The sequence below is a fragment of the Hyperolius riggenbachi genome, chromosome 3 (genome assembly GCF_040937935.1).
Source record: "Hyperolius riggenbachi isolate aHypRig1 chromosome 3, aHypRig1.pri, whole genome shotgun sequence".
Lineage (NCBI taxonomy): Eukaryota > Metazoa > Chordata > Amphibia > Anura > Hyperoliidae > Hyperolius > Hyperolius riggenbachi.
The window spans coordinates 346999091-347022004 of NC_090648.1; the positions used below are offsets into that span (position 1 = coordinate 346999091).

Below are 22914 nucleotides of genomic sequence, written 5' to 3' on the forward strand. Positions count from 1 at the left end.
GCGATAAGTGTATCTTTTTAATGTGGCGCCATTTTTATAGGTGCTGTGCGCCATTATTCACTGATCCGCGGCTAGCACACCATAAATAGATTGCAGGAGTATTTATTCCTCAATGCATGTGTCAACACAAAATTTGACACTTGTTTAGGGGCCACAGAGGGTCCCCTTCATCAGAAAGTGCAGACATACCATAATCATGTTGGCACACGCATTGAGGAATAAATATTCCTCCAAACTACTTTTGGTGTGCTAGCCAACCGTGAACTCTCTGTCCTCCTAATCAGTCTGGTCTGAGACTAAACTATTGCTTCTCTAATAGCCGTGTCATTGAATGGCCATGAACTCATGTCACTCCCTCAGCAGAACTGTCACATAGGAAAAAGAGATGCACCTTTATGTCTGTAGGGAATTCATCTTTCTTCACTAGGCCAGTGGCAGCAGCAATGTTCCCAGCTCCAGATATGACGGCCCCTCCTAGCTGAGATGCCTGCTCTTTGGTCTTTTCGGCCACTGTGGAGAGGAGCATAGACAAGTAAATATAAATGCCATGGCACAGGTGAATAGTGAATCCAATACAATGGATTGATGCACACAAATAATGAGAGGAACAGCAGGCGTGTTGTGCATAGCAAGTAACCAATCCAATTTCAGCTGACATTTTCTAGTTGTACTAATAATGGATGTAAACACTTCACTCAATGCCATTATTCCTCTAGAATATTCTCTTCCTCTGGTTTATATACTGCAAATCGGACCCACTTCATTGTACCTTCAATAGAACCTAGACACTTTTATTCAATAAGCTAGTGTAAAATCATCTTATAGACATTAAAGCTAACCTGAACAATAAGCTCACATGGAAAATCACATACTTACCTAAGGAGAGGGAACCTCTGGGTCCTGCCACTGCCCGGGACCCTCCAGCTGATCCTGCTCCTCTTCTGGCACGTGCATGAGTGGCTCCAGCTTATTGTGCAGGCGTGGCCATACTGGAGCAGGCATAGTACGGCCATGCTCGTGCTTGAAGAGGAGAGCTACCCTGATCAGATCTTTGGAGAGGTCTGCAAGTGGCAAAGTGAGACCGGAGGATGCTGAGGGAAGCCTCTATAGGTTCCGGAGGCTCCCCTCTTCGTAGAAATGTATGTGATTTTTGCAGGGACGGATCTAGGGGGGGGGGGGGGGGGGGAATGGCAAGCGGGTCTTTTGCCCCGGGCGCAGTTTGTTGAATTCTTAAAAAGGCGGCAAAATGTGGATGGGGAATGGCAGTTTAGGCGCCAAAACCTGACCTTGCCCCAGGCGCAACTTGGGGCAACTTGGTCTAGATCCGTCCCTGGATTTTTGATCCGTGCTATGGCTCAGGTGCACTTTAAAGAAAATTCAGCCCTGCAGCCAAATAAAGTTTTGCATTATTTGGCTGCTAAAGGGCTAATACTGAAACACTATGACCAGAACAATTGTCACAAAAGGTGGGGACCCCATATCACTCCAAAATGCAGGGCATCCTCTTAATTAATGTCTAAATCCAGGAGAAAAAATGTTTCTTTTTAAAATTATGACTATTGTGGCAAGGGGTTAGAACCCTCTTTCTACATTTATTGCCCTGTCCTTTGCCCCCACATATGAGAATTTCCATAATTTCCTGTCCAAACAGGAAGTGTCCAAGGGTGACAATGGCAGCAACATTGTAGAGTCAAAGAGGGAAACACATAAAATCACAAACTAGTGTTTATTGCTGTCCCTTCATTTCTACACTCTCTGGGACCACCATATTAAAGCCACACAGCTTCATGGAGGTCTCTGAGAGAGGATGTGAGTAGAATGAGTGAGTAGATCTCCAATGAGGACACAGGCAACAATATAAAAACCCTAAATTTTCTCACCCTGTTCTATGCTATTCAAAACTAAAACTGAAAATAGCCTGGAATTCAGCCTTAAAGCGGAATATAACCCTGCATTTCAACTTTGCTCTAAAATATTATTTACAGCATATTATATGCAAAAAGCATTTTTTTTTTTTACTAGACCAGCATTGGAAGGGTTAAACACAGACGTTTCAAGTTCAGTGGAGAGATATGCAGAAGTTCAGATTGTTACATTCTATGTATCTATTGATAAACAGTTACACACTCTTTGGCAGTCCTCCAAGCTCCTTCTCAGTCAGAGAGATGAGTCATTCAACACTTAGATACATTTCTGTAAACAAAATGTATCTCTTTTCAGCTTCGGATGCGTCTGCAGAAATCTAAAGGAACTTTAAAGCCCTGTGTAACCCTTCCAATGCTGGTCTAGTAAAAAAAAAATGCTGGTTGCATATAATATACTGTAAATAATGTTTTAGAGCAAAGTTGAAATGTAGGGTTATATTCCGCTTTAGGACCGAATTAACGACTTGCCGTTTCCAAACATTAATAAGGTTATGTTATGTATGCATATGGTATATCAGATCACATAAGAGGTGAGGTTCCTGCTACTGTTATGTAACTTTTTCAAGTGTTTATTTTAGAAGAGCTGCGTGTGTCATGTTTTACTATTTATAGTCTCTGAGGTGTGAAACTAGAATTGAAAAGAAACATTAGGCAACAAAATGGTTAAATAATGTAACAAGGCCTGCAGCCATCCTAAATCTGTAACTTAATATGTAACAAGGTTGATGGCAACATGCTCTGCTTTCTCTTTTGCTGTGCTGGCAGTCAGGTGAGGATGTGGCATTGTACTGTGCATTGGTATACCAGCTGCTTCCTAATCACAAGCCTATTAACAGCAGGTTATGCAGGTACAGAAACAATGCATTAATTGGAGTGTTTAATGGATCCATCTGTTTTACAGAACATCAATTCACTCGTATTGTCTATCAGACAGGGTATACAGGTACTTAAACTGGGACTCCAGGTCAAACTATTATAATATATAAATATTTCCTTATTTGCCTGCAATGTACATTTAAATAGAATGACTTTCTGATTTATACAAAATCTGTCCATGGCAAGGCTATAGTAAATAGAGATGGCCCGAACCTCCGATTTTAGGTTCGCAAACCGGGCTCGCGAACTTCCGAAAAAGTTCGATTCGTGCGAACTTTCGCGAACCGCAATAGACTTCAATGGGGAGGCGAACTTTGAAAATTAGAAACACTTATGCTGGCCAGAAAAGTGATGGAAAAGATGTTTCAAGGGGTCTAACATCTGAGTTTTTGCATGGAGGAGTGGGATAGACGCCAAAAGTCCCCAGGAAAAATCTGGATTTGATGCAAAGCAGCGTTTTAAGGGCAGAAATCACATTGAATGCTAAATTGCTGGCCTAAAGTGCTTTAAAACATCTTGCACGTGTATACATCAATCAGGGAGTGTAATTAGAGTACTGCTTCACACTGACACACCAAACTCACTGTGTAACGCACCGCAAACAGCTGTTTGTGTAGTGACGGCCGTACTGGACTGGTGCGCACCATGGCGATAGTGCAGGCCGTGGCAGTTTTCAAGCCCATATGGTCACCGGGCTGTGGTAGCTCAATAATAAAACAACAGTGACTGTCCAGCTGATCAAATGTGGTCTGTCCACAACGAAGCAACGACCTCATTATCTTGGGTGTGCCCCCCTCCCCGAGACACTTATATAGCCATCGGTTATTGCTTCCTTGTGATACGCAAGCCCCTTCACCGCGGCAAGGTAATGATCATGAGGGGAATTGGCACATGTACATGCCTTTTGTTTTGTTGTTGCAGCTGCAGTGCAGCAAGAAAAATTAGGCAGGCACTATTATAGTGGCCGCTTCTAGCAGTGGCCTTAAAAATTGGTGGTGGTGGAGAAGGCAGTCAACCGGCCTGCAGGCAGAGATGCTGTGTGGGGAGCTACTTAGTCTTGGGGTAGCCAGTCACACGGCGTGCAGGCAGAGATGCTGTGTGTGGGGACTGACTTAGTCTTCGGGCAGGCCTGAGCATGCTTTGCAGACCAGGCATCCGTGGTCAGATGGACCCTTGACTCAACGCTGTGTGCCAGAGATTTCACCACTTGACTTTCAACATCACGGTACAGTTTAGGTATCGCCTTTTTTGAGAAAAAATTGCAGGCTGGTATCTTCCACTGCGGTGTGTGGCTTTGCTTTTGTGTGCTGCTTTTCCTCAGGTGGTCATCCCATTGCAGTTTGTACTTTGTAATCATGTGCCTTTGTAAGGTAATTGTCCCTACGCGGGTCTTGGTCTTTCCACGGCTCAATTTTTGGTGGCAGAAAGTACAGAAGGCATTGCTCTTATCTGAGGCAGACACACAAAAAATGTCCACACTTCTGAGCCCTGGGGTTATGGCACTTTGGTGGTGGCGGCCGACTGAGTGTTAAGTGGGGTGCCAGAATCAGAGCAGGAGGAGGAAGATATGTCACGCTTCTGTTCGGAAGCTGAGAAAGATGAGGTGTTCTGTGTTAAATAGACAACTACATCCTGACAATATTGGGGGTTGATGGCACGTGCCTTCTTCTGAACACTGTACTTTGGTCGAGGGCCGCACGAAATCATGACAGCGCAACCTCGAACAGACCTGCCAGGTGGCCTGCCTCTGCCTTTTGTTTTGTCCATATTGGTGGGGATGAAGTGAAAGGTATGCACTGACTTGACTAATACAATGTGCAGTCACACAGGTGCAGTTAACAGGTATGCACAGAGTGGTATATCACACTGCGTGCACGTAGGTAGGTGGGTGCACTGAACACAACAGGTAGGTATATGCAGTGATGGGTATTGCAATGTGCACCTGTCACACACACAGGTTGTCACTGAATGTGCTGGGCCTGGCAGTGGCACACACAGTAGGAATTACCAAGGCTGTCTATGCAACACAAGTGTTTGTGGGACACACACACACACAAAAAATCACAAGAACAAGATTAGGTCTCAAAAGAGCTGTTGAGGGGTGCTTTTTTGGCAATAAGAATCAGCAAGAAGCAAGCTAAGAAGCCTACAAGAGCTTTCCCTATAGGTCTCTGCACAGCAGCTCTCCCTTCTCTAATTACTGCAGGCACAGGAGTGAGTCCAATGCCTGACACTGCCTGCCTTTTATAAGGGGGGGGGGGGGGCTCCAGGAGGGAGTGTAGCCTGATTGGCTACAATGTGCCTGCTGACTGTGATGTAGAGGGTCACAGTTGACTCTAATAATGCACTATAGGGGCGAACCGAACTTCCAGAAAAGTTTGCGGTTTACCGCAAACACAAACCACCAAAATTTGCAAGCGAACAGTTCGGGCCATCTCTAATAGTAAACAGAATCTGAAGTCTAAATACTAACTCATGAACCAAAACATCTTCAATCACCTTTGGCTAAAGAACGTTTGAAAATTGTAGTTTCCTTTCTGATGCTTTTTCAACTGTGACACACCATCAGCATTTGCTGATACACGTTTAGTGGACTTAGATCAAAAGTGGTGGATACCACATATCTATGTCTTAAGGGGCTCATACACTAAGCCGTTTTTGGCCGATCGATCAATCAAAATCAATCGATCGATTGGTTGATTGCAAATCGATTGACCAATCGATTGATTTGCAGCCAATTTCGATCAATTTTGATCGATTTCAATCGATCTGGCAGGCTGGAAAATCTAAGTCGATCTGTTGAGATTGCTTATCATTGGCCCTAATGGAAATCTGATGGCAAAAAAATGCCATCAGATCAATTTTCAATAGATTTTAAACTGAAATCTATTGGAAATCTGTTCCTAGTAAAAAAAATGTTCCTAAACACATCAGATAGATCAGAAATCTATCTGATGATCTATCTGCTGCTAATCTAACGAGTGTATGGCCACCTTTAGTTCCTTTCTGACAGCTCTCTTGTGCTTCTTTCAATTATAGATGGAGTGGAATTGTTTAGATATGCTGTTCTGATTCCCCACTGCCTTCTTTGGTATGCTAGGAATGATAACACTAGCAGTGGTGCTCAGCAGAGCTCGAATATTCGAGTAGCTCGAATATTCGAGCTCTTTTCCAGCTATTCGAGCTCGGTATTCGAGCTCCGAATAGCTGTAGCTATTCGAATGGGCTATTCGAGTACACTCGAATAGCCCATTCACTATTCGAGCTATTCGAGCAAACGGCGCTATTCGAGCTCGGTACCGAGCTCGAATAGCGTCATAGCCCAGATTGATGTCCTTAGAGCCAATCAGAGGGCTCCCAGGCCCTCTGACGGCAGCGAATCACAGAGGGGGACCCTGGCCAGCCCCTACCCTATAAATAGCGGCCGCCATGTTACGTTTCTCCGTCCTTGCCTGAGACTTGCATAGAGAGAGAGTTGCTCCTTTGTGCTTTGGCTTAGCAAGAGCTTTATTGTGGTCATTTACCTAGCGTTTTTGCTCACATACACCTCCTATACACACCTATATTGTTGTTAGTTAGTTAGACATTGTATTTTAGTTAGTAGCTTTTGTGTTACATAGAGACAGGCCAGCTGCTGCAGGCTTACAGCTTTAGGCCTCAGGGCTTTGCCTGTGTGGGCAGCTGTCCTCCTGTCCTCTGTTTATTTCTCTCTATTCTATACCAGTATTTCTGCTGTCCTTTACTACTGATTGTATTAGTATTGTAGTTATATACTGTAACTGTACTAGGACACTCACTGTCACTGTTCATAGGCTACTAGCTGCTCCTGCGTGTGTGCACTAGTGTTGGGCGAACAGTGTTCGCCACTGTTCGGGTTCTGCAGAACATCACCCTGTTCGGGTGATGTTCGAGTTCGGCCGAACACCTGGTGGTGTTCGGCCAAACTGTTCGGGGTTCGCCGAACTACTGAATGCATGGCCGAACAGGGCCCCTGTTCGGCCGAACAGGGCCCTGTTCGGCCGAATACCGCCCCCCATGGGGTCGCAGGCATAAGGGGGGAGCATGCCCCGATCGCGGGGGGGTCGGAAATTCCCCCCACCCCCTCCGCTAGCGCTCCCCCCTCTGCCCGCTTCCCCATACAAAAAGTTTGAAACAAGTTCAATAGTACCTGGGCTGGTGGCACTGGCTGGCAGTGGAGTGAGGAGGAGGAGGAGTCCGAGTAGCAGAGTGACGTTGAGGCCGGGCAGAGGGCGGTTCAGCGCTAGTACCCTTGTGGTACTTCCGCCCTTTCTCTGACCTCACGTCCTCTGCATACGAGGGTACGCATCACGCGTACCCTCGTATGCGTCATCACGCAGAGGACGTGAGGTCAGAGAAAGGGCGGAAGTACCACAAGGGTACTAGCGCTGAACCGCTCGCTGCCCGGCCTCAACGTCACTCTGCTACTCGGACTCCTCCTCCTCCTCACTCCACTGCCAGCCAGTGCCACCAGCCCAGGTACTATTGAACTTGTTTCAAACTTTTTGTATGGGGAAGCGGGCAGAGGGGGGAGCGCTAGCGGAGGGGGTGGGGGGAATTTCCGACCCCCCCCGCGACCGGGGCATGCTCCCCCCTTATGCCTGCGACCCCATGGGGCCCCCAAAATGGGCATGTTCGGGGGTCCCATTGACTCCCATTGAGTTCGGCGTTCGGGCCGAACATGCCGAACATCTGGCCCATGTTCGGCCTGTTCGGCCCGAACCCGAACATCCAGGTGTTCGCCCAACACTAGTGTGCACTCACTTTCTGTGTACACACTACACACACTCTATTTCCTTCTGATAACTGATTGATTATTGTAATTGAATATTGTAATTAGTTAGTTGTACTTACTGTTACTACTTACTGTACTAGGAGTCTAGGACACTCAGTCACTGTTCATAGGCTACTAGCTCCTGCGTGTGTGCACTCACTGTCTGTGTACACACTACACACACTCTATTTCCTTCTGATAACTGATTGATTATTGTAATTAGTTAGTTGTACTTACTGTTACTACTTACTGTACTAGGAGTCTAGGACACTCAGTCACTGTTCATAGGCTACTAGCTCCTGCGTGTGTGCACTCACTGTCTGTGTACACACTACACACACTCTATTTCCTTCAGATAACTGATTGATTATTGTAATTAGTTAGTTGTACTTACTGTTACTACTTACTGTACTAGGAGTCTAGGACACTCAGTCACTGTTCATAGGCTACTAGCTCCTGCGTGTGTGCACTCACTGTCTGTGTACACACTACACACACTCTATTTCCTTCTGATAACTGATTGATTATTGTAATTAGTTAGTTGTACTTACTGTTACTACTTACTGTACTAGGAGTCTAGGACACTCAGTCACTGTTCATAGGCTACTAGCTCCTGCGTGTGTGCACTCACTGTCTGTGTACACACTACACACACTCTATTTCCTTCAGATAACTGATTGATTATTGTAATTAGTTAGTTGTACTTACTGTTACTACTTACTGTACTAGGAGTCTAGGACACTCAGTCACTGTTCATAGGCTACTAGCTCCTGCGTGTGTGCACTCACTGTCTGTGTACACACTACACACACTCTATTTCCTTCTGATAACTGATTGATTATTGTAATTAGTTAGTTGTACTTACTGTTACTACTTACTGTACTAGGAGTCTAGGACACTCAGTCACTGTTCATAGGCTACTAGCTCCTGCGTGTGTGCACTCACTGTCTGTGTACACACTACACACACTCTATTTCCTTCTGATAACTGATTGATTATTGTAATTAGTTAGTTGTACTTACTGTTACTACTTACTGTACTAGGAGTCTAGGACACTCAGTCACTGTTCATAGTCTACTAGCTCCTGCGTGTGTGCACTCACTGTCTGTGTACACACTACACACACTCTATTTCCTTCTGATAACTGATTGATTATTGTAATTAGTTAGTTGTTTGTACTTACTGTTACTACTTACTCTTACTGTACTAGGAGTCTAGGACACTCAGTCACTGTTCATAGGCTACTAGCTCCTGCGTGTGTGCACTCACTGTCTGTGTACACACACTACACACACTCTATTTCCTTCTGATAACTGATTGCTTATTGTAATTAGTTAGTTGTACTTACTGTTACTACTTACTCTTACTGTACTAGGAGTCTAGGACACTCAGTCACTGTTCATAGGCTACTAGCTCCTGCGTGTGTGCACTCACTGTCTGTGTACACACACTACACACACTCTATTTCCTTCTGATAACTGATTGATTATTGTAATTAGTTAGTTGTACTTACTGACTGTTACTACTTACTTACTTACTGTACTAGGGACACTCACTCAGTCACTGTTCATAGGCTAGCTCCTGCGCGTGTTTGCGCGTGCGTGCACTCACTGTCTGTAGTGTACACACACTAAATTTACTTGTGATTACTACTGATTATTGTAACTGCTAGTTGTACTTCCTGACTGTTACTACTTACTTACTGTACTAGGGACACTCACTCAGTCACCTCACCCACCAACCCACTCCATTAAAGTACCCCACTTTTCACCCGCCCTTTTAAAAAACTTTTGTCTATACGCCCAAAACATCGAAGATGTCTGGAAGTGGCAGCCAGCGCGGTTTGGGCAAGGGGAAGGGCAGCAAGGGAATCAGGAGGAGAGGGAGCAGCATTGTGGCAGGCCGCGGCCGCGCGACACCATGCACAGTTCCGCAGCAGCAGCAGCAGCGTCAGTGGCTAACATTCCTCCCATAGCCACTGGCCGTGGACGCCTTGGGCGCCGCCCAGCAGGAGCATCTGCAACTCACGCTGCAGAGACACAGCAGCAGCAGCGTGTAGCACCTGCTCCGATTTTCCTCCAGCCGGGTCGGAGACGTCCCATTGAGGAAAAGCATGCAGACACTGTGGTGCAACTCATGACGGAGGATGAGCAGCCCGCCATCAGCTCTGCATCCGAGGCCTCCACCCTCACCACCACCCCTGTTCGCAGCAGCCGCCCAGCAGGGCCTGGGGAGGAGGCCAGTTCACCGTCAGTTGGCGACCTGTCATTCAGCAGTCTTTTGACCCCAGGCATCATGAGTCAATTGTCTGCTGTTGTTGGCGATTTTGAGGAGGAGATGCTGATGGGCACTTTGGGGGATGAGGGATTGGACAGCAAGACTGTGGCGACAGTCAAGCAGCCCATCCATGCATCAGGAGAGGAGTTTGGGGGGTCCTCATCCCAGCAGGACATGTTTCAGGAGGGGGAGGATGATGATGACCCGGTGACAGACAGAGACTGGGTGCCACCACCTCCAGGGGATGTCGTCCTCAGCAGCTCTGAGGAGGAGGAGGAGGATGCTCTTGTGGGCCTTGCAAGGAGGCGCATCATTGCAAGCATTGGCAGCAGCAGTAGGCAGGTCCCACAGCCTGCTGGTGTCTCAGGCTCAGCAGCAGCAGCAGCAGCATCTGCCAGTACCACCACCAGCCGCACCCAAGCCCCCCCCCCAACCACCACAGGGAGACAGGCAGCAGCGCTTCCATGCCGTAGGGGGATGTTTCTGTCACCAATCTGGCGATATTTCACCATGCCCACTGTGTACAGCAAGTACGCCACTTGCAACCACTGTCAGCGGAAGTTGAGCAGAGGTGCAGACCCCTTAAAGTTCAGCACCAGCTCGCTCATCAACCACCTTGCTGCAAAACATTTCCACCAGCATGAGGAGTTCCAGAGGCTGAAGGCATCTGGTGCTGGCAGTGGCACCACACCCATCACTGCACAGCCTTCAGCAGCAGCAGCAACAGCAGCCACCCGCCCTCCTGCTCCTCCAGCAGCACCAGCAGGAGTGCGGAAACGCACTGCTCCTCCCCCCTCTGCAACTCCTGCCGCCGACACTGAGGCCTGTTCTGGCAGCCAGTCCTCAGTGGCCTCCTCCGCTGTGTCTGCTGATTCCCGTGCCAGCAAAAGGCCACGCCAGAGCCTTTTGAGCGAGTCCTTCCAGGGGGTGGTTAGGGCTCTGCCTCCCAGCAGCCGTCGCGTGCGGCAGCTGAACGGCTTGCTGGCACGGGCCATGTGCTCCCAACTCCTGCCGTACACGCTCGTGCAGGAGGGGAGCGACATTCGTGCGCTGCTTGCTTGCGCAGCCCCAGACTGGCAGCTCCCCAGCAGACACTTTTTCTCCCGCAAGGCCATTCCTTCACTGCACCGCTTTGTGATGGCCAATGTGGAGCGAGGGCTGGAGCACGCGGTTGGTGAAAGGGTCCACGTCACCATGGACTCCTGGAGCAGCCGCTTCGGGACAGGCCGCTACCTGTCCTTCACTGTCCACTGGGTCAGTTTGGTGGAAGGGGGTGAGGATGGGAGAGCAGCAGCGGGCACAGCAGCAGCAGCAACACAGTGGGTGGTGCCACCCCGCAGGGTCAGGGGAACTGCAGCAGGTTCCTCCGATCCTCTGCCATCCTCCGGCACACCTGGCCAAACCCCCCGCCTCAGCAGCAGCGTGAAGGCCCGCCACTGCCAAGCGCTGCTGCACTTGGTCAGCCTTGGGAAGACCAAGCTGACGGCAACCCATGTGTTGGCCAAACTCCAGGAGCAGGAGAGGATTTGGCTGACCCCCAGAGGCCTCAGAGTCGGAGAGGTGGTGGCCGACAATGGGGCCAATCTGGTTGCCGCAATAGACAGGGGAAACCTGACCCACATCCCCTGTCTTGCCCACGTGCTGAACCTGGTAGTGCAGAAGTTCTTGCGCACCTACCAGGGGATGGGCGAACTGCTGGAAACGGCAAGGAACGTTGTGCGTCACTTCCGGCGCTCGGCTGCAGCCTGTGCGAGCCTGGAAGACGTGCAAAAGGAGCTGGATCTGCCACGCCATCGGCTGATCCTTGACGTTCCGACTCGCTGGAACTCCACCCTGGCGATGTTGGAGCGTCTGGTTGAACAGAAGCACGCTGTCAACCAGTACCTTGCCCTGGCCACTGTTTCCGCCGCTCAGAGAAGGGACAAGACCAGCAACATCCCGTCCATCGTCCCCGATGATGACTGGAGGCACATGCAGCAGGTGTGCTTAGTGCTGGCTCCCTTTCTGCAGGCCACTAACATGGTGAGCAGGGACCATGCTATGGTCTGCGAGTGGGTGCCCCTGGTTTGTCTGCTGAACAGGGCCCTCGATGCTTTGCTGGAACAGGGAGCGGCAGCCTTGGACCAGCAGGAGCGGCAAGCAGCTGCACAGTCCACCTCTGAGGGGGAGGAGGAGGAGGACTTGGTGGAGGTCCCTGACCTTGCTGCTGATGAGGGGGAGCAGCACAGTGCAGCTGAGTTGGTGCGGGGGTGGAGAGAGGATGAGGCTGACGAGGCAGAGGAGGAGGATGAGGACAGCAGCACTGCCGTCGATGTGCCAGCAGACGTGGCCCGCCTCTTCCCAATGGCAGCGCACATGCTGACGTGCCTGCGCAGAGACCCCAGGGTGATCCAGATGAAGCAGAGGGAGGACATCTGGATCAGCATGATGTTGGACCCACGCCTCAAGGGGAAGTTGAGCCAGTTCCTGCCGCCTGCAGGAGGAGACCCAGCGCAACAAATAAGGAGCTTGCAGCAGGCCCTTGTTGAGCGCTTGGAGGAAGCCTTCCCCCAGCCTTCCACCCCCACTGTCCAGCAGCCAGCACAGAGGCAGCAGCAGGTGCCTGCATCCAGCAGCAAGCGCCCCACAGACCTGCTGTCTCTCAGCCACAAGCTCTACAGGACTGTAGAGGCTCTGGCAGCAGTGACTAGAGAGGAGGTGCATGCAGCAGCATCCTCCACCGGTCACAGCCAGCGCCTGACCCGCATGGTGGCTGACTACATGGGGTCCTACAGCGGGCTTGACAGCGATGCCCCTGTTGATCCCATGGAGTATTGGGTCAAGCGCCTGGAGATCTGGAGCGAGCTGGCGCAGTACGCCCTGGAAGTGCTGCCCTGCCCCCCTTCCAGCGTGCTGTCCGAGCGCTGCTTCAGTGCAGCTGGTGGTGTGGTCACCGAGAAACGCTCACGTCTGTCTCACAAGTCTGTGGACAGACTGACGTTTCTCAAGATGAACCAGGCGTGGGTGGAAGGCGAGTTCCTGGCCCCTGTTGTCGGCGAGAGGGGGACATGAACTGGCTAAGAACCATCGTTAATGTGCCTTACCACCCTTTACCACCTCCTGGCTCCTGCTCACTAAGCCAGCCTGGTTCACTTTGACTATTACGTCGCCTGCAGCCACACATTTTACACCTACAGTGGGCTGCTGTGTACTGCCCTTCTGCTGTCTGTCTGTGTTTCCCACTGCCAGGGTACACAGATTTACCTTCTGCTGCCACTCTGCCACCAGCTATTACGTCAAACAATAGCTATATATCTGTGTAATTTGTTTTACAAACAAAACCAAAAAACCATTAAAAAAAAAAAAAAGGTTTAATTTTTCTGAGGTGCCCGGGTTGAAAACTGTGTTGTCCCAGTTGTGTATTGGACACGATGTGGGCTGCACGACCGCTGTCTGGGACCTCCTGTTGTGTTCATTTACGGCCTGGTATCACCGCTAGGTACCAGGGCTATTATGTCACGCTGCCTGCCTGCTGCCACACTCACACTACTCCTCCATTCCTCCTGCTGATGCTGCTGTCTGTCTGTGTTTCCCACTGCCAGGGTACACAGAATTAGCTTCTGCTGCCACTCTGCCACCAGCTATTACGTCAAACAATAGCTGCTCACATTACTCCTTCATTCCTCCTGCTGCTGCTGCTGCTGTCTGTCTGTCTGTGTTTCCCAACGCCAGGGTACACAGATTTACCTTCTGCTGCCACTCTGCCACCAGCTATTACGTCAAAAAATAGCTATATCTGTGTAATTGGTTGTAAAACCAAAACTACAAAACCATAAAAAAAAAAAAAAGGTTTAATTTTTCTGAGGTGCCCGGGTTGAAAACTGTGTTGTCCCAGTTGTGTATTGGACACAATGTGGGCTGCACGACCGCTGTCTGGGACCTCCTGCCTGCTGTGTTTATTTACAGCCCTGGTATCACCGCTAGGTACCAGGGCTATTAGGTCACGCTGCCTGCCTGCTGCCACACTCACACTACTCCTCCATTCCTCCTGCTGATGCTGCTGTCTGTCTGTGTTTCCCACTGCCAGGGTACACAGAATTAGCTTCTGCTGCCACTCTGCCACCAGCTATTACGTCAAACAATAGCTGCTCACATTACTCCTCCATTCCTCCTGCTGCTGCTGCTGCTGTCTGTCTGTCTGTGTTTCCCAACGCCAGGGTACACAGATTTACCTTCTGCTGCCACTCTGCCACCAGCTATTACGTCAAAAAATAGCTATATCTGTGTAATTGGTTGTAAAACCAAAACTACAAAACCATAAAAAAAAAAAAAGGTTTAATTTTTCTGAGGTGCCCGGGTTGAAAACTGTGTTGTCCCAGTTGTGTATTGGACACAATGTGGGCTGCACGACCGCTGTCTGGGACCTCCTGCCTGCTGTGTTTATTTACAGCCCTGGTATCACCGCTAGGTACCAGGGCTATTATGTCACGCTGCCTGCCTCATTGACTGCCTGCTGCCACACACTCATCCTCCTCCTCCTGCTGCTGAATTTACCTCCTGCTGTCTGTGTGTTTCCACTGCCAGGGACTCAGGGAGCACATACAATGGCGCTTCCGACATGCGTGCGCCACCAGCTATTTGTTACGCTCAAAAATAGCTGCATTTCTTTAAAAAAAAAAATTTGAAAAGAGAAATAAGTGAAGAAGAAGACGATATAGAAGAAGATGAAGAAGATGAAGAAGAAGAAGATGAAGAAGAAGAAGAAGAAGAAGATGAAGAAGAAGAAGAAGGAGAAGAAGATGAAGATGAAGAAGAAGAAGATGAAGAAGAAGAAGATGAAGAAGATGAAGAAGATGAAGATGAAGAAGATGAAGAAGATGAAGAAGAAGAAGAAGAAGATGAAGATGAAGAAGAAGAAGATGAAGAAGATGAAGAAGATGAAGAAGAAGATGAAGAAGATGAAGAAGATGAAGAAGAAGATGAAGAAGATGAAGAAGAAGAAGAAGATGAAGAAGATGAAGATGAAGAAGATGAAGAAGATGAAGAAGAAGAAGATGAAGAAGATGAAGAAGAAGATGAAGAAGATGAAGAAGATGAAGAAGAAGATGAAGAAGATGAAGAAGAAGATGAAGAAGATGAAGAAGAAGAAGAAGATGAAGAAGATGAAGATGAAGAAGATGAAGAAGAAGAAGAAGAAGATGAAGAAGATGAAGAAGAAGATGAAGAAGAAGATGAAGAAGAAGATGAAGAAGATGAAGAAAAAGAAGATGAAGAAGAAGAAGATGATGATGAAGAAGATGAAGAAGAAGAAGAAGAAGACAATATAAAAGAAGAAGAAGATATAGAAGAAGATATAGAAGAAGAAGATATAGAAGAAGAAGATATAGAAGAAGAAGAAGAAGATATAGAAGATAAAGAAGAAGAAGAAGAAGTATATACAGTACTGAACAAATTTCTGGACACAACTTCTCTTTTCAACTTTTTTTTTTTAAAGGAACATCCCCACATAATCACTTGCTGTTGTTACTTGGAAAAAAAGAGGTTTCTTGCATCATTCACCCTCAAAACAAGTGTTGGAAGCTATTTAAGGCCATTTCGAATAGTCAGCTCGAATAATGAGCTCGAATACTGACTCGAATAGTGAGCTCGAATTCCGAGGTCGAATCGAATAGTAAAAATTATTCGACTCGAATATTCGACTGATCTCGAATAATTTACTATTCGAATTCGACCTAACTCGAATTTTGAAAAGGGGTATTTGAGCATCACTGAACACTAGTTATTGAATGTGAGTATTGGCCAACATAGGATGAGAAAATGGTGATACTTTTTATGTGGGGAGATATTGGCTGGACTTGTTATGTGGAAAATTATGGCCGCATTTGTTAAAGGGTAGCATAACGGAGGTACTTGTTATAGGGCAGGCATGTCCAGGCCGGGTGGGGGGAGGGGGGGGGAGGGAGAGGAATGCGGACCATCAAGCCATTCCCGGTGGACCACAAAGTTGTATATAGTTGTCAGGGGCGTAGCAATAGGGGGTGCAGAGGTAGCGACCACATCGGGGCCCTTGGGCCAAAGGGGCCCCGAAGGGCCCTCCCTCAATTACAGTATTAGCTCTCTTTTGGTCCTGTGATCATAATAATTACTTCTATAGATACTTTGAATAATGGTAATCATAAACCACCTTCTCCCCATCCCCTTCTTGCACCTCTGCCACTGTAGTTGCCATTGGCTGGTTTTGGTGCGCCGTATCAATTGTTATGTATAGAGTGCTTGGGGGGCCCCAATGTAAAACTTGCATTGGGGCCTGCAGCTCCTTAGCTACGCCACTGATAGTTGTTAATGCAGAGGCCAGCAGTCAGCAGTAACAGGCACTGATTAGCAGCTGCCACTGTGATAACTACACACGTTATATGGGTTATATCTGTTAGAAATGTTTGGACAGAATGTCACAGGTATAGTGTACCTAATGGCAATCAGCATTGGTTTAAATTTCACCTTAGCACTCTCAAGAACATCGATATGGCCCTTAGCCTACAAAGTTTGGCCACCCGTTATAGGGGGACATTTTGGCGGCATCAGTTATAGGAGGCCATAGTGGTAGTAGGAGAAGACTAAAAGAGGTCCAAGTAGAAAGCCATATTTTGGGCATTGTTGAGAAAGCAGGGCATGACTACACTGAGTGAGATGTAATAGGGAGAAGGAGGTCAAGACAATGTGGCTGACTTGTCATACACATTAACCACAGGTCACACGGATCAGAATTGCTTTGAATGAGTAAGGCTCATTTATTTGAGACTTGTGTTGCTCCTTTATTTCGTTTCTTCTGCCTGACCAGTGCAGCTTTTTATTCTGTCTTGGGCTGACAACCAGCCATGCAGGTCATCTTGTTAACTCCTGTGCACCGGCTAGCACAGGGAACATGATGCCTGCCAGCGTGACTACTGCTACTCCAGAGTCCTGAGTTACTTCAGAACAAACAGAAAGGCAGACGTCAAGAGGAGGCAGCTGAAGTGGATCAAGCAGCATGCAGAGGGTTAAACTCGGGTACTGCTGGGCAGCCAAGAGATGGAGGGGAGTACACAGGCCGTAAGAAGCTGGAACCCCGGAGAAGGTCAGGTCACAAGTGCAAATACAGTCTACCTGACTGCATGAAGAACAATGAGTGAAATAATATACATGGAGTGCAGGCGATACTTCAGCAATTATTGTGTTACTCTGCCTAGGCTATCTCCTGACAGTCTTGCATTGTATGTAGCTAGCTATGACAATATTAGGTATAAAAAGATCCCTGGTACAGAAAACCTAAGAGCATACTAACTACCTAATGGTAAAGACCACAATGAGACTATAAGTGGAAAGCATAGGGCATAGCTTCAGTTGGAAGGAGTGATTGGGTCAGTGTGGCGTGGATGAGGAGGTTCCCCGGAGAGCAGCGTTCCCAGGTGTATCACAGAGCAGCCAGTAACATACATCTATTTAATGGAGGTACACTGCAAGTACGATTCTAAGTGGCTTGAAATAAAAGCTGAGCAGGATCATCCACTAGGCAACCTAGGCAGGTACCTGGGGCCTAGTGGGTATCAAGGGGAACAACTCCCACCTTCTCTGACCTCTCTCCACTTCAGCTTACCAAAAAAGACCACAAGGGGGCCCCAAATCTACTACCTTGCCTCGGGCCCCATTACATCCTAATCCATCTCTGAGTAAAAGTTATATTGTTTTACACTATGTGAAGGCCCTTATCTTCTCTGTGTTATGAGGTGCTGAGGGTGATGCTGGTACACATGATCAGAAAGATGGTACTGGCTTGAGTCAGGCACAAATGCCCTGAACATGCAGTGACCATATAAACCAGGATTAAAACCTAAGGTGGTGAGTGGGTTTTTTATGGGGCGATTGCCTATACGTTGCTATCTGCAAAAATGCTTCAAATTGATTTGTTAGCATAAATTAAATCATTTTAAGCATGTCCAATTTATGTCCAGCATAAGGACACCAAGAGGCATTAAATACTTGCCTAACCTGACCATTTACGTTAAAACTAGCCAACTACCTGATGTCTGTAGAAGCACCCCTCAAGCTCCTGGACTGACCCTGTTTCCTTGTTCTCTTGATCTTAATTCATTCACTGAAATGAACAGTCTGAGCTGAGCCAATCACGACTGTTGATTTTTTAATCGCACCATTTGCTGGCTCCAGCGCCCCAGGGCTGTTGGATTGTTTTTGAACGCCTGACAATGTCTGGATGTGTTTATCCCACTTAGAGAAAACATATGTGCAGTTTCCCTCTCATGTTTGCTGTATGTTATTAAGAGACTATATGACCATGTAACAAATTACACATAGCCAATCCAGCATGTGATAAAACTTTGGTAGGCGTATTGTGCTCATCATTAGCTTCTGTTATGAAATTCAGATGTAAACATGTAGAGGATGAGAAGCAGCTACTTGTATTAATTGCATTAGCTCAGCCTGGCCGGTCTCAGACGCCATTAGCTTTTGATCCTATTATGATCAGAGCTGGCTTCGGCTGCCTGAGTCTCTGAGGTGCTTGCTTCGTGCTTGCTGTGTAACAAAGATTTGTGCTCTCTACAATCTCTGGAAACAGGGAAGACACTGACCTGAAGTCACTCCTTGTACCACTCCATCTCGGGTTTTGCTTCCTAAAAGAGAAAAAGATAAGACAAACACTGTTATAAAAAATAGCTATGTATACAGGTTATGACAAAGTATAAACAATGTATTCTAATCAAAGCTCACCACCAACCAGAATCAGTGCTGGGGTCCACTGGGAATTGCAAAATACTGTGTGTTTTTGACGGTGATTTTTGCACTAAACACAGCGATTTCCAAAACAATTTCTGGAAATGCGACCTTGAATTCTGCGTTCCCTGAATGAAATCACTCCAAAAATTCTGCAGCCCCATCACTGATTGCAAGCGTTAGTGATTTTGTGAGTGGACTTACCCTCATAAGGTTCTTTTAGAGTAGCGCTGTTGGAATCGCCGCCGATTCCGAAATGCTGCTGGAACAGCTCTAGTGGGCCCAGGCTTTCATTTTATTTTAGTGGGTAGAGTATTGGTTTTGTTTTCATTCTGGGGAGAATTTTCTACACTTCCTGTCCTGTATATGGGGCAGGAAGTGGGACTACTCTCCCTAATAGCCACAGATTAAGCAATGGGGGAAGACTAGGGCGGCAAAGAGATAGGACTTCTGTTAATAATAATTTGTTATTGTTGTTCCTCTTTTCTTCTCCATAAATCAACCCAAGCTCACATTAGAGTCTTGTGCTTCACCAGGACAGAAGTGTGAAAGATTCTCATGGTCATCAGTCACATTAGCCGGAGTTTGTTCTCTCTACACACAATGGCCCATATCTCCTCACTTTTCTCCTAGGAGATCATTTTTCGCTTTATCTACAAAATAATTTTTCAGCACCTGGCAACTGAAAAGGGGGTTAAAAAATAGGCAAGTAATAAGAAGTACAGTAATCTACAACTCAATTTGAGTATTTTCTTGCTAATAGGTTGTTTTATAGATAAGGTGTGAAAACATCTCCTGGGAGAAAAGTGAGGGGCCTATATATTTAATGGTCACTGCATTATAGGCAACTTGGGCCCTTATTCAGTTCACTTCTTTCGCCTAAGTTTTTTCCTAGGTGATGTTGTCACACCTTGGTCCATATGCAATTAACTTTTTCCCCAGGTTTTCTCCTAGGAGATTTTTCATCTTCTATTTAAAATATGTACCAGCACTTTTCAACTGAAAAAGTATGGAAAAGTAGGGGAAACAGTACTATCAAAATGATTTGGAGTATTTTCTAGATTTCTGATAGCTTACATGGCATTTTATTGACAGGTTTAAAAATATCACCTAGGAGAAGGGCCTTGGCGATAGGAACTAGTTGATAAATAAGGCTAAGTACACATTTGAAATTTCTGTTTCCCATCAGGAATCTGGGCTCAATCTCTCAGGGGACAGATTGGGCCAAGTTCGAACCTAATATTTGTTCTAAGGATGCGAGGGACAACTCAAGCATAGCTTCATCTCACAAACTCTTTCACTGGTCATTATTTCTGGGCTTTGCTGACTGATTTTTAGTGTTGTCTGTCCTGAGATTTCATGGTCATTTTAGCAGCCTCCAAATCTGTTTACTAGCAACTGCCAGCAGATGTCGGTTTTTAATACAGATAGGGAGACAATTTACATTTCTGCAAAGCTCGGAGAGGCTAGATCAATAAGTGTATTTTTGTTTATATGAACATATTTCTTTTAACTAAAATTCCTATTACGCCCAGGTTTGAATAAGGCCATGTTTTTAAGTGGATTACTTAGTTCTACAAGTGTTTGAAGCTAATAAGAAAATTATCGCTCTGCAATACAGAAGTTGAAAGAATTAATGCAGCAGATATTTGGCTGAGAAGACTAAAGGCCATGAATAACTTTGTGGCGGTATTCTGAAAAAGAATGCTGTGACATACGGCTGTCAGAAGGATGTACTGTACTGTCTTGTAGCTAAAAGCAGGATCTCCCTTTCATTCTCTTATCTTCCACTGGAGGAAGAAAAGGGCATCCCATGGTTGATATAGACAACAAGAATCCTTTTTTTTAACAACTCGCCACATCAAGTTTATTATGGTCTATTCGCATAACATATATCTATATATGTACATATCAGGAATTATAAACATAAATATCGCATAGTGATAATAAGGCAATCTGGAGTCAGGAGGGGATTTTTCCCTTTTGGGGATAATTGGACCATGCCTTAAAAGGGTTTTTCGCCTTCCTCTGAATCAACAGGGATATGTGAGGGAGAAGGCTGGTGTTGTACTTTGTTTTCTGGTTGAACTCGATGGACATATGTCTTTTTTCAACCCAAATAAGTATGTAATATGTAACATATACAATATATCTGAAAAAAAGACATATGTAGAAGCCAAGAATTACTTGATGGGAGTAACAATAAAAATAAAGAAATCAATAACAACAAATTTGAACTATAATAATCAAATTTGTATAGTTACCCTGCCTTGCAATTGGACAAATAACACTAAAAATGCTCTCTGGAAAAAAAAAAAACCTTTACTGCAAAAAAATGTAGGGTAAAATGAGTAATGAGTATGAGTCTGCCATGCCCTATTGGTGTGAAAGGTTAGGTATGGGTTAAAGGAGACAGATTCCAGAGTAACCAGCTGTTTTGAACCTAGCAAGAGAACCTCTATGCTCATGATTTAACTTCCGATATGGTAATATAGAGTTTACTGTCCGTACCCAGTCTGTGCAGATTAGAGTCCTAACTAAATAAAGAGTTTGTAAAAGGAGAGCTTTGGCATTTTTTTCACTAATATCATCAGGTAATCAGAACTTTATTCGGCAAGTATGGCCAAAGTCACACCCGGAATTTTTTTTTTTTGTGTCATACACCCAGCGTTAAATAAAGTAATAGTGCAATTGACAGACTTTGAGGACATAATGATACTAAACTGAACTATACTACGAGCTGGCGTGACCATGACTGCCTCCCCGGGCCATCTGTAATAGGTTTAGGAGACAAACTTGAGGGGTAAATGAAACTGGAGCACCCATTATATCATGCATTAACTTAGTCTTCTGGATCCAATAAGTGTGAACTGGTGGGTATTCCCAGATCATGCGAAATAATTATCCCAGCATGGACGAGCATTTTGGACACACTGGGGAGGCTTCAAGTTTATACTAAGGCTACTTACACACCAGGACGTTGCGTTTAGGGGACGTTATAGGGCACAAAACGTGCCCTTAACGCAACGCCTGGTGGTGTTGGAGCAGGACGCTACCAAGAGCCGCGTTATAAGCAGCTCTTGGTGCGCCTGCTCTGTCGGAGGCGCTGCGGAGACCACGTGAGCGGAGCTCTCCGCATCACGTGGTCCCGCCAGCCAATCAGTGGCCGTTTCAAAGGGTAAACGCTGCAAGTGCAGTGAATGCCAAGTAGCCATGTGCCTGGCTACGTAGCGGCCTCTCCCCGCCTCCTCTCCGCCTCTAAAATAAAAAAAACCTACCCGTACTGAGCATGTGCAAACAGTCTAAGTACTGCATGCAGTACGTTGTCTTGACGTGAAGCGTTACTGTGTAACGCAACGTGGGCACTGTGAACAGCCCCTTGATTTTTCATTGCTGTGTGGTGGGGGTGCGTTACAGGCTGCTCTAACGTGCGCCTGTAACGTCCCACTGTGAAAGCAGCCTAAAGGCCCATAGATGGATTGGGGAATGCTCAGTGATGGCACACGACGGGCACGAATGAGAGTTCAAACTATCGCGGCACTTTGTGCAGAAGTCTTTGAGGATCATAACGATCTGCTGTGATGGTCGTAATCACCATGCATTGCAAAAGTCGTTCGCTTAATTGCAGACACGTACCCACATCAAGAAATATCAGAAACAGTCGCTTGTCCCACGCAAAAAAAAACGAAACCCACCAGTCCTGGGAAAAATGGCTGCGTAGCTTTAGAAACGGTCATTGGAGTAAGGAAGGACCGGTATACAATATACAAATAAATTAGTCTGTCTGGCAAATGGGGGGAAACCATAAGAAAACTTGTAAGAACAATGTCCCACTCTTCATCAGATAGAGGGCCCACTTCTCTGGCCCAGGTAGATTTTTTTGTTGTAGGCTCGGGTATTAGCATTAGGTGAGCCATATAGTGTAGATATTTACTTCTTTGACAAGAATCACTTTTACTTGATTTATTTTTACTTGATTTATTTATCATTTCACTTTGATTTATAAAAATGAAAAGAAAAATATCCAGACTGGAGCTTAAAACATTATTGAGGTAATGGCTGACCTTCTATGCCTGGCCATCTATGGTTCTAAAACAAAACAAGGCTTTTGTGGTTCTCTTGTGAGCGTCTAAAAGCAATCCAATTAAAAGATTGAAATTGACAGAGCAGACACATGAATGACATAGTCAATGCTCAGCTAAGGTTATTAGTGAAAGACCAGTGAATGTTTCCCGTCCAATATTGAGTCTTACAATTGTGTTTAAAATGGTAGTTGCCTATCCATCTTGTTGATTCACA

At 46.4% G+C, this 22914-nt stretch overlaps 1 protein-coding gene across 3 annotated transcripts in view; it reads right to left on the bottom strand.

Moving 5' to 3' along the window:
* Positions 1–22914, bottom strand: part of SNCB (synuclein beta) — a 100569-nt gene that overhangs the window by 48331 nt on the left and 29324 nt on the right. For all 3 annotated transcript variants that reach the window (XM_068272823.1, XM_068272822.1, XM_068272821.1), the window contains 2 exons: positions 18474–18515; positions 392–510 (listed from right to left, as the gene is read on the bottom strand). In XM_068272823.1, the coding sequence (XP_068128924.1) occupies positions 392–510; positions 18474–18515 (161 nt within the window). The remainder of the gene's footprint in view (positions 1–391; positions 511–18473; positions 18516–22914) is intronic.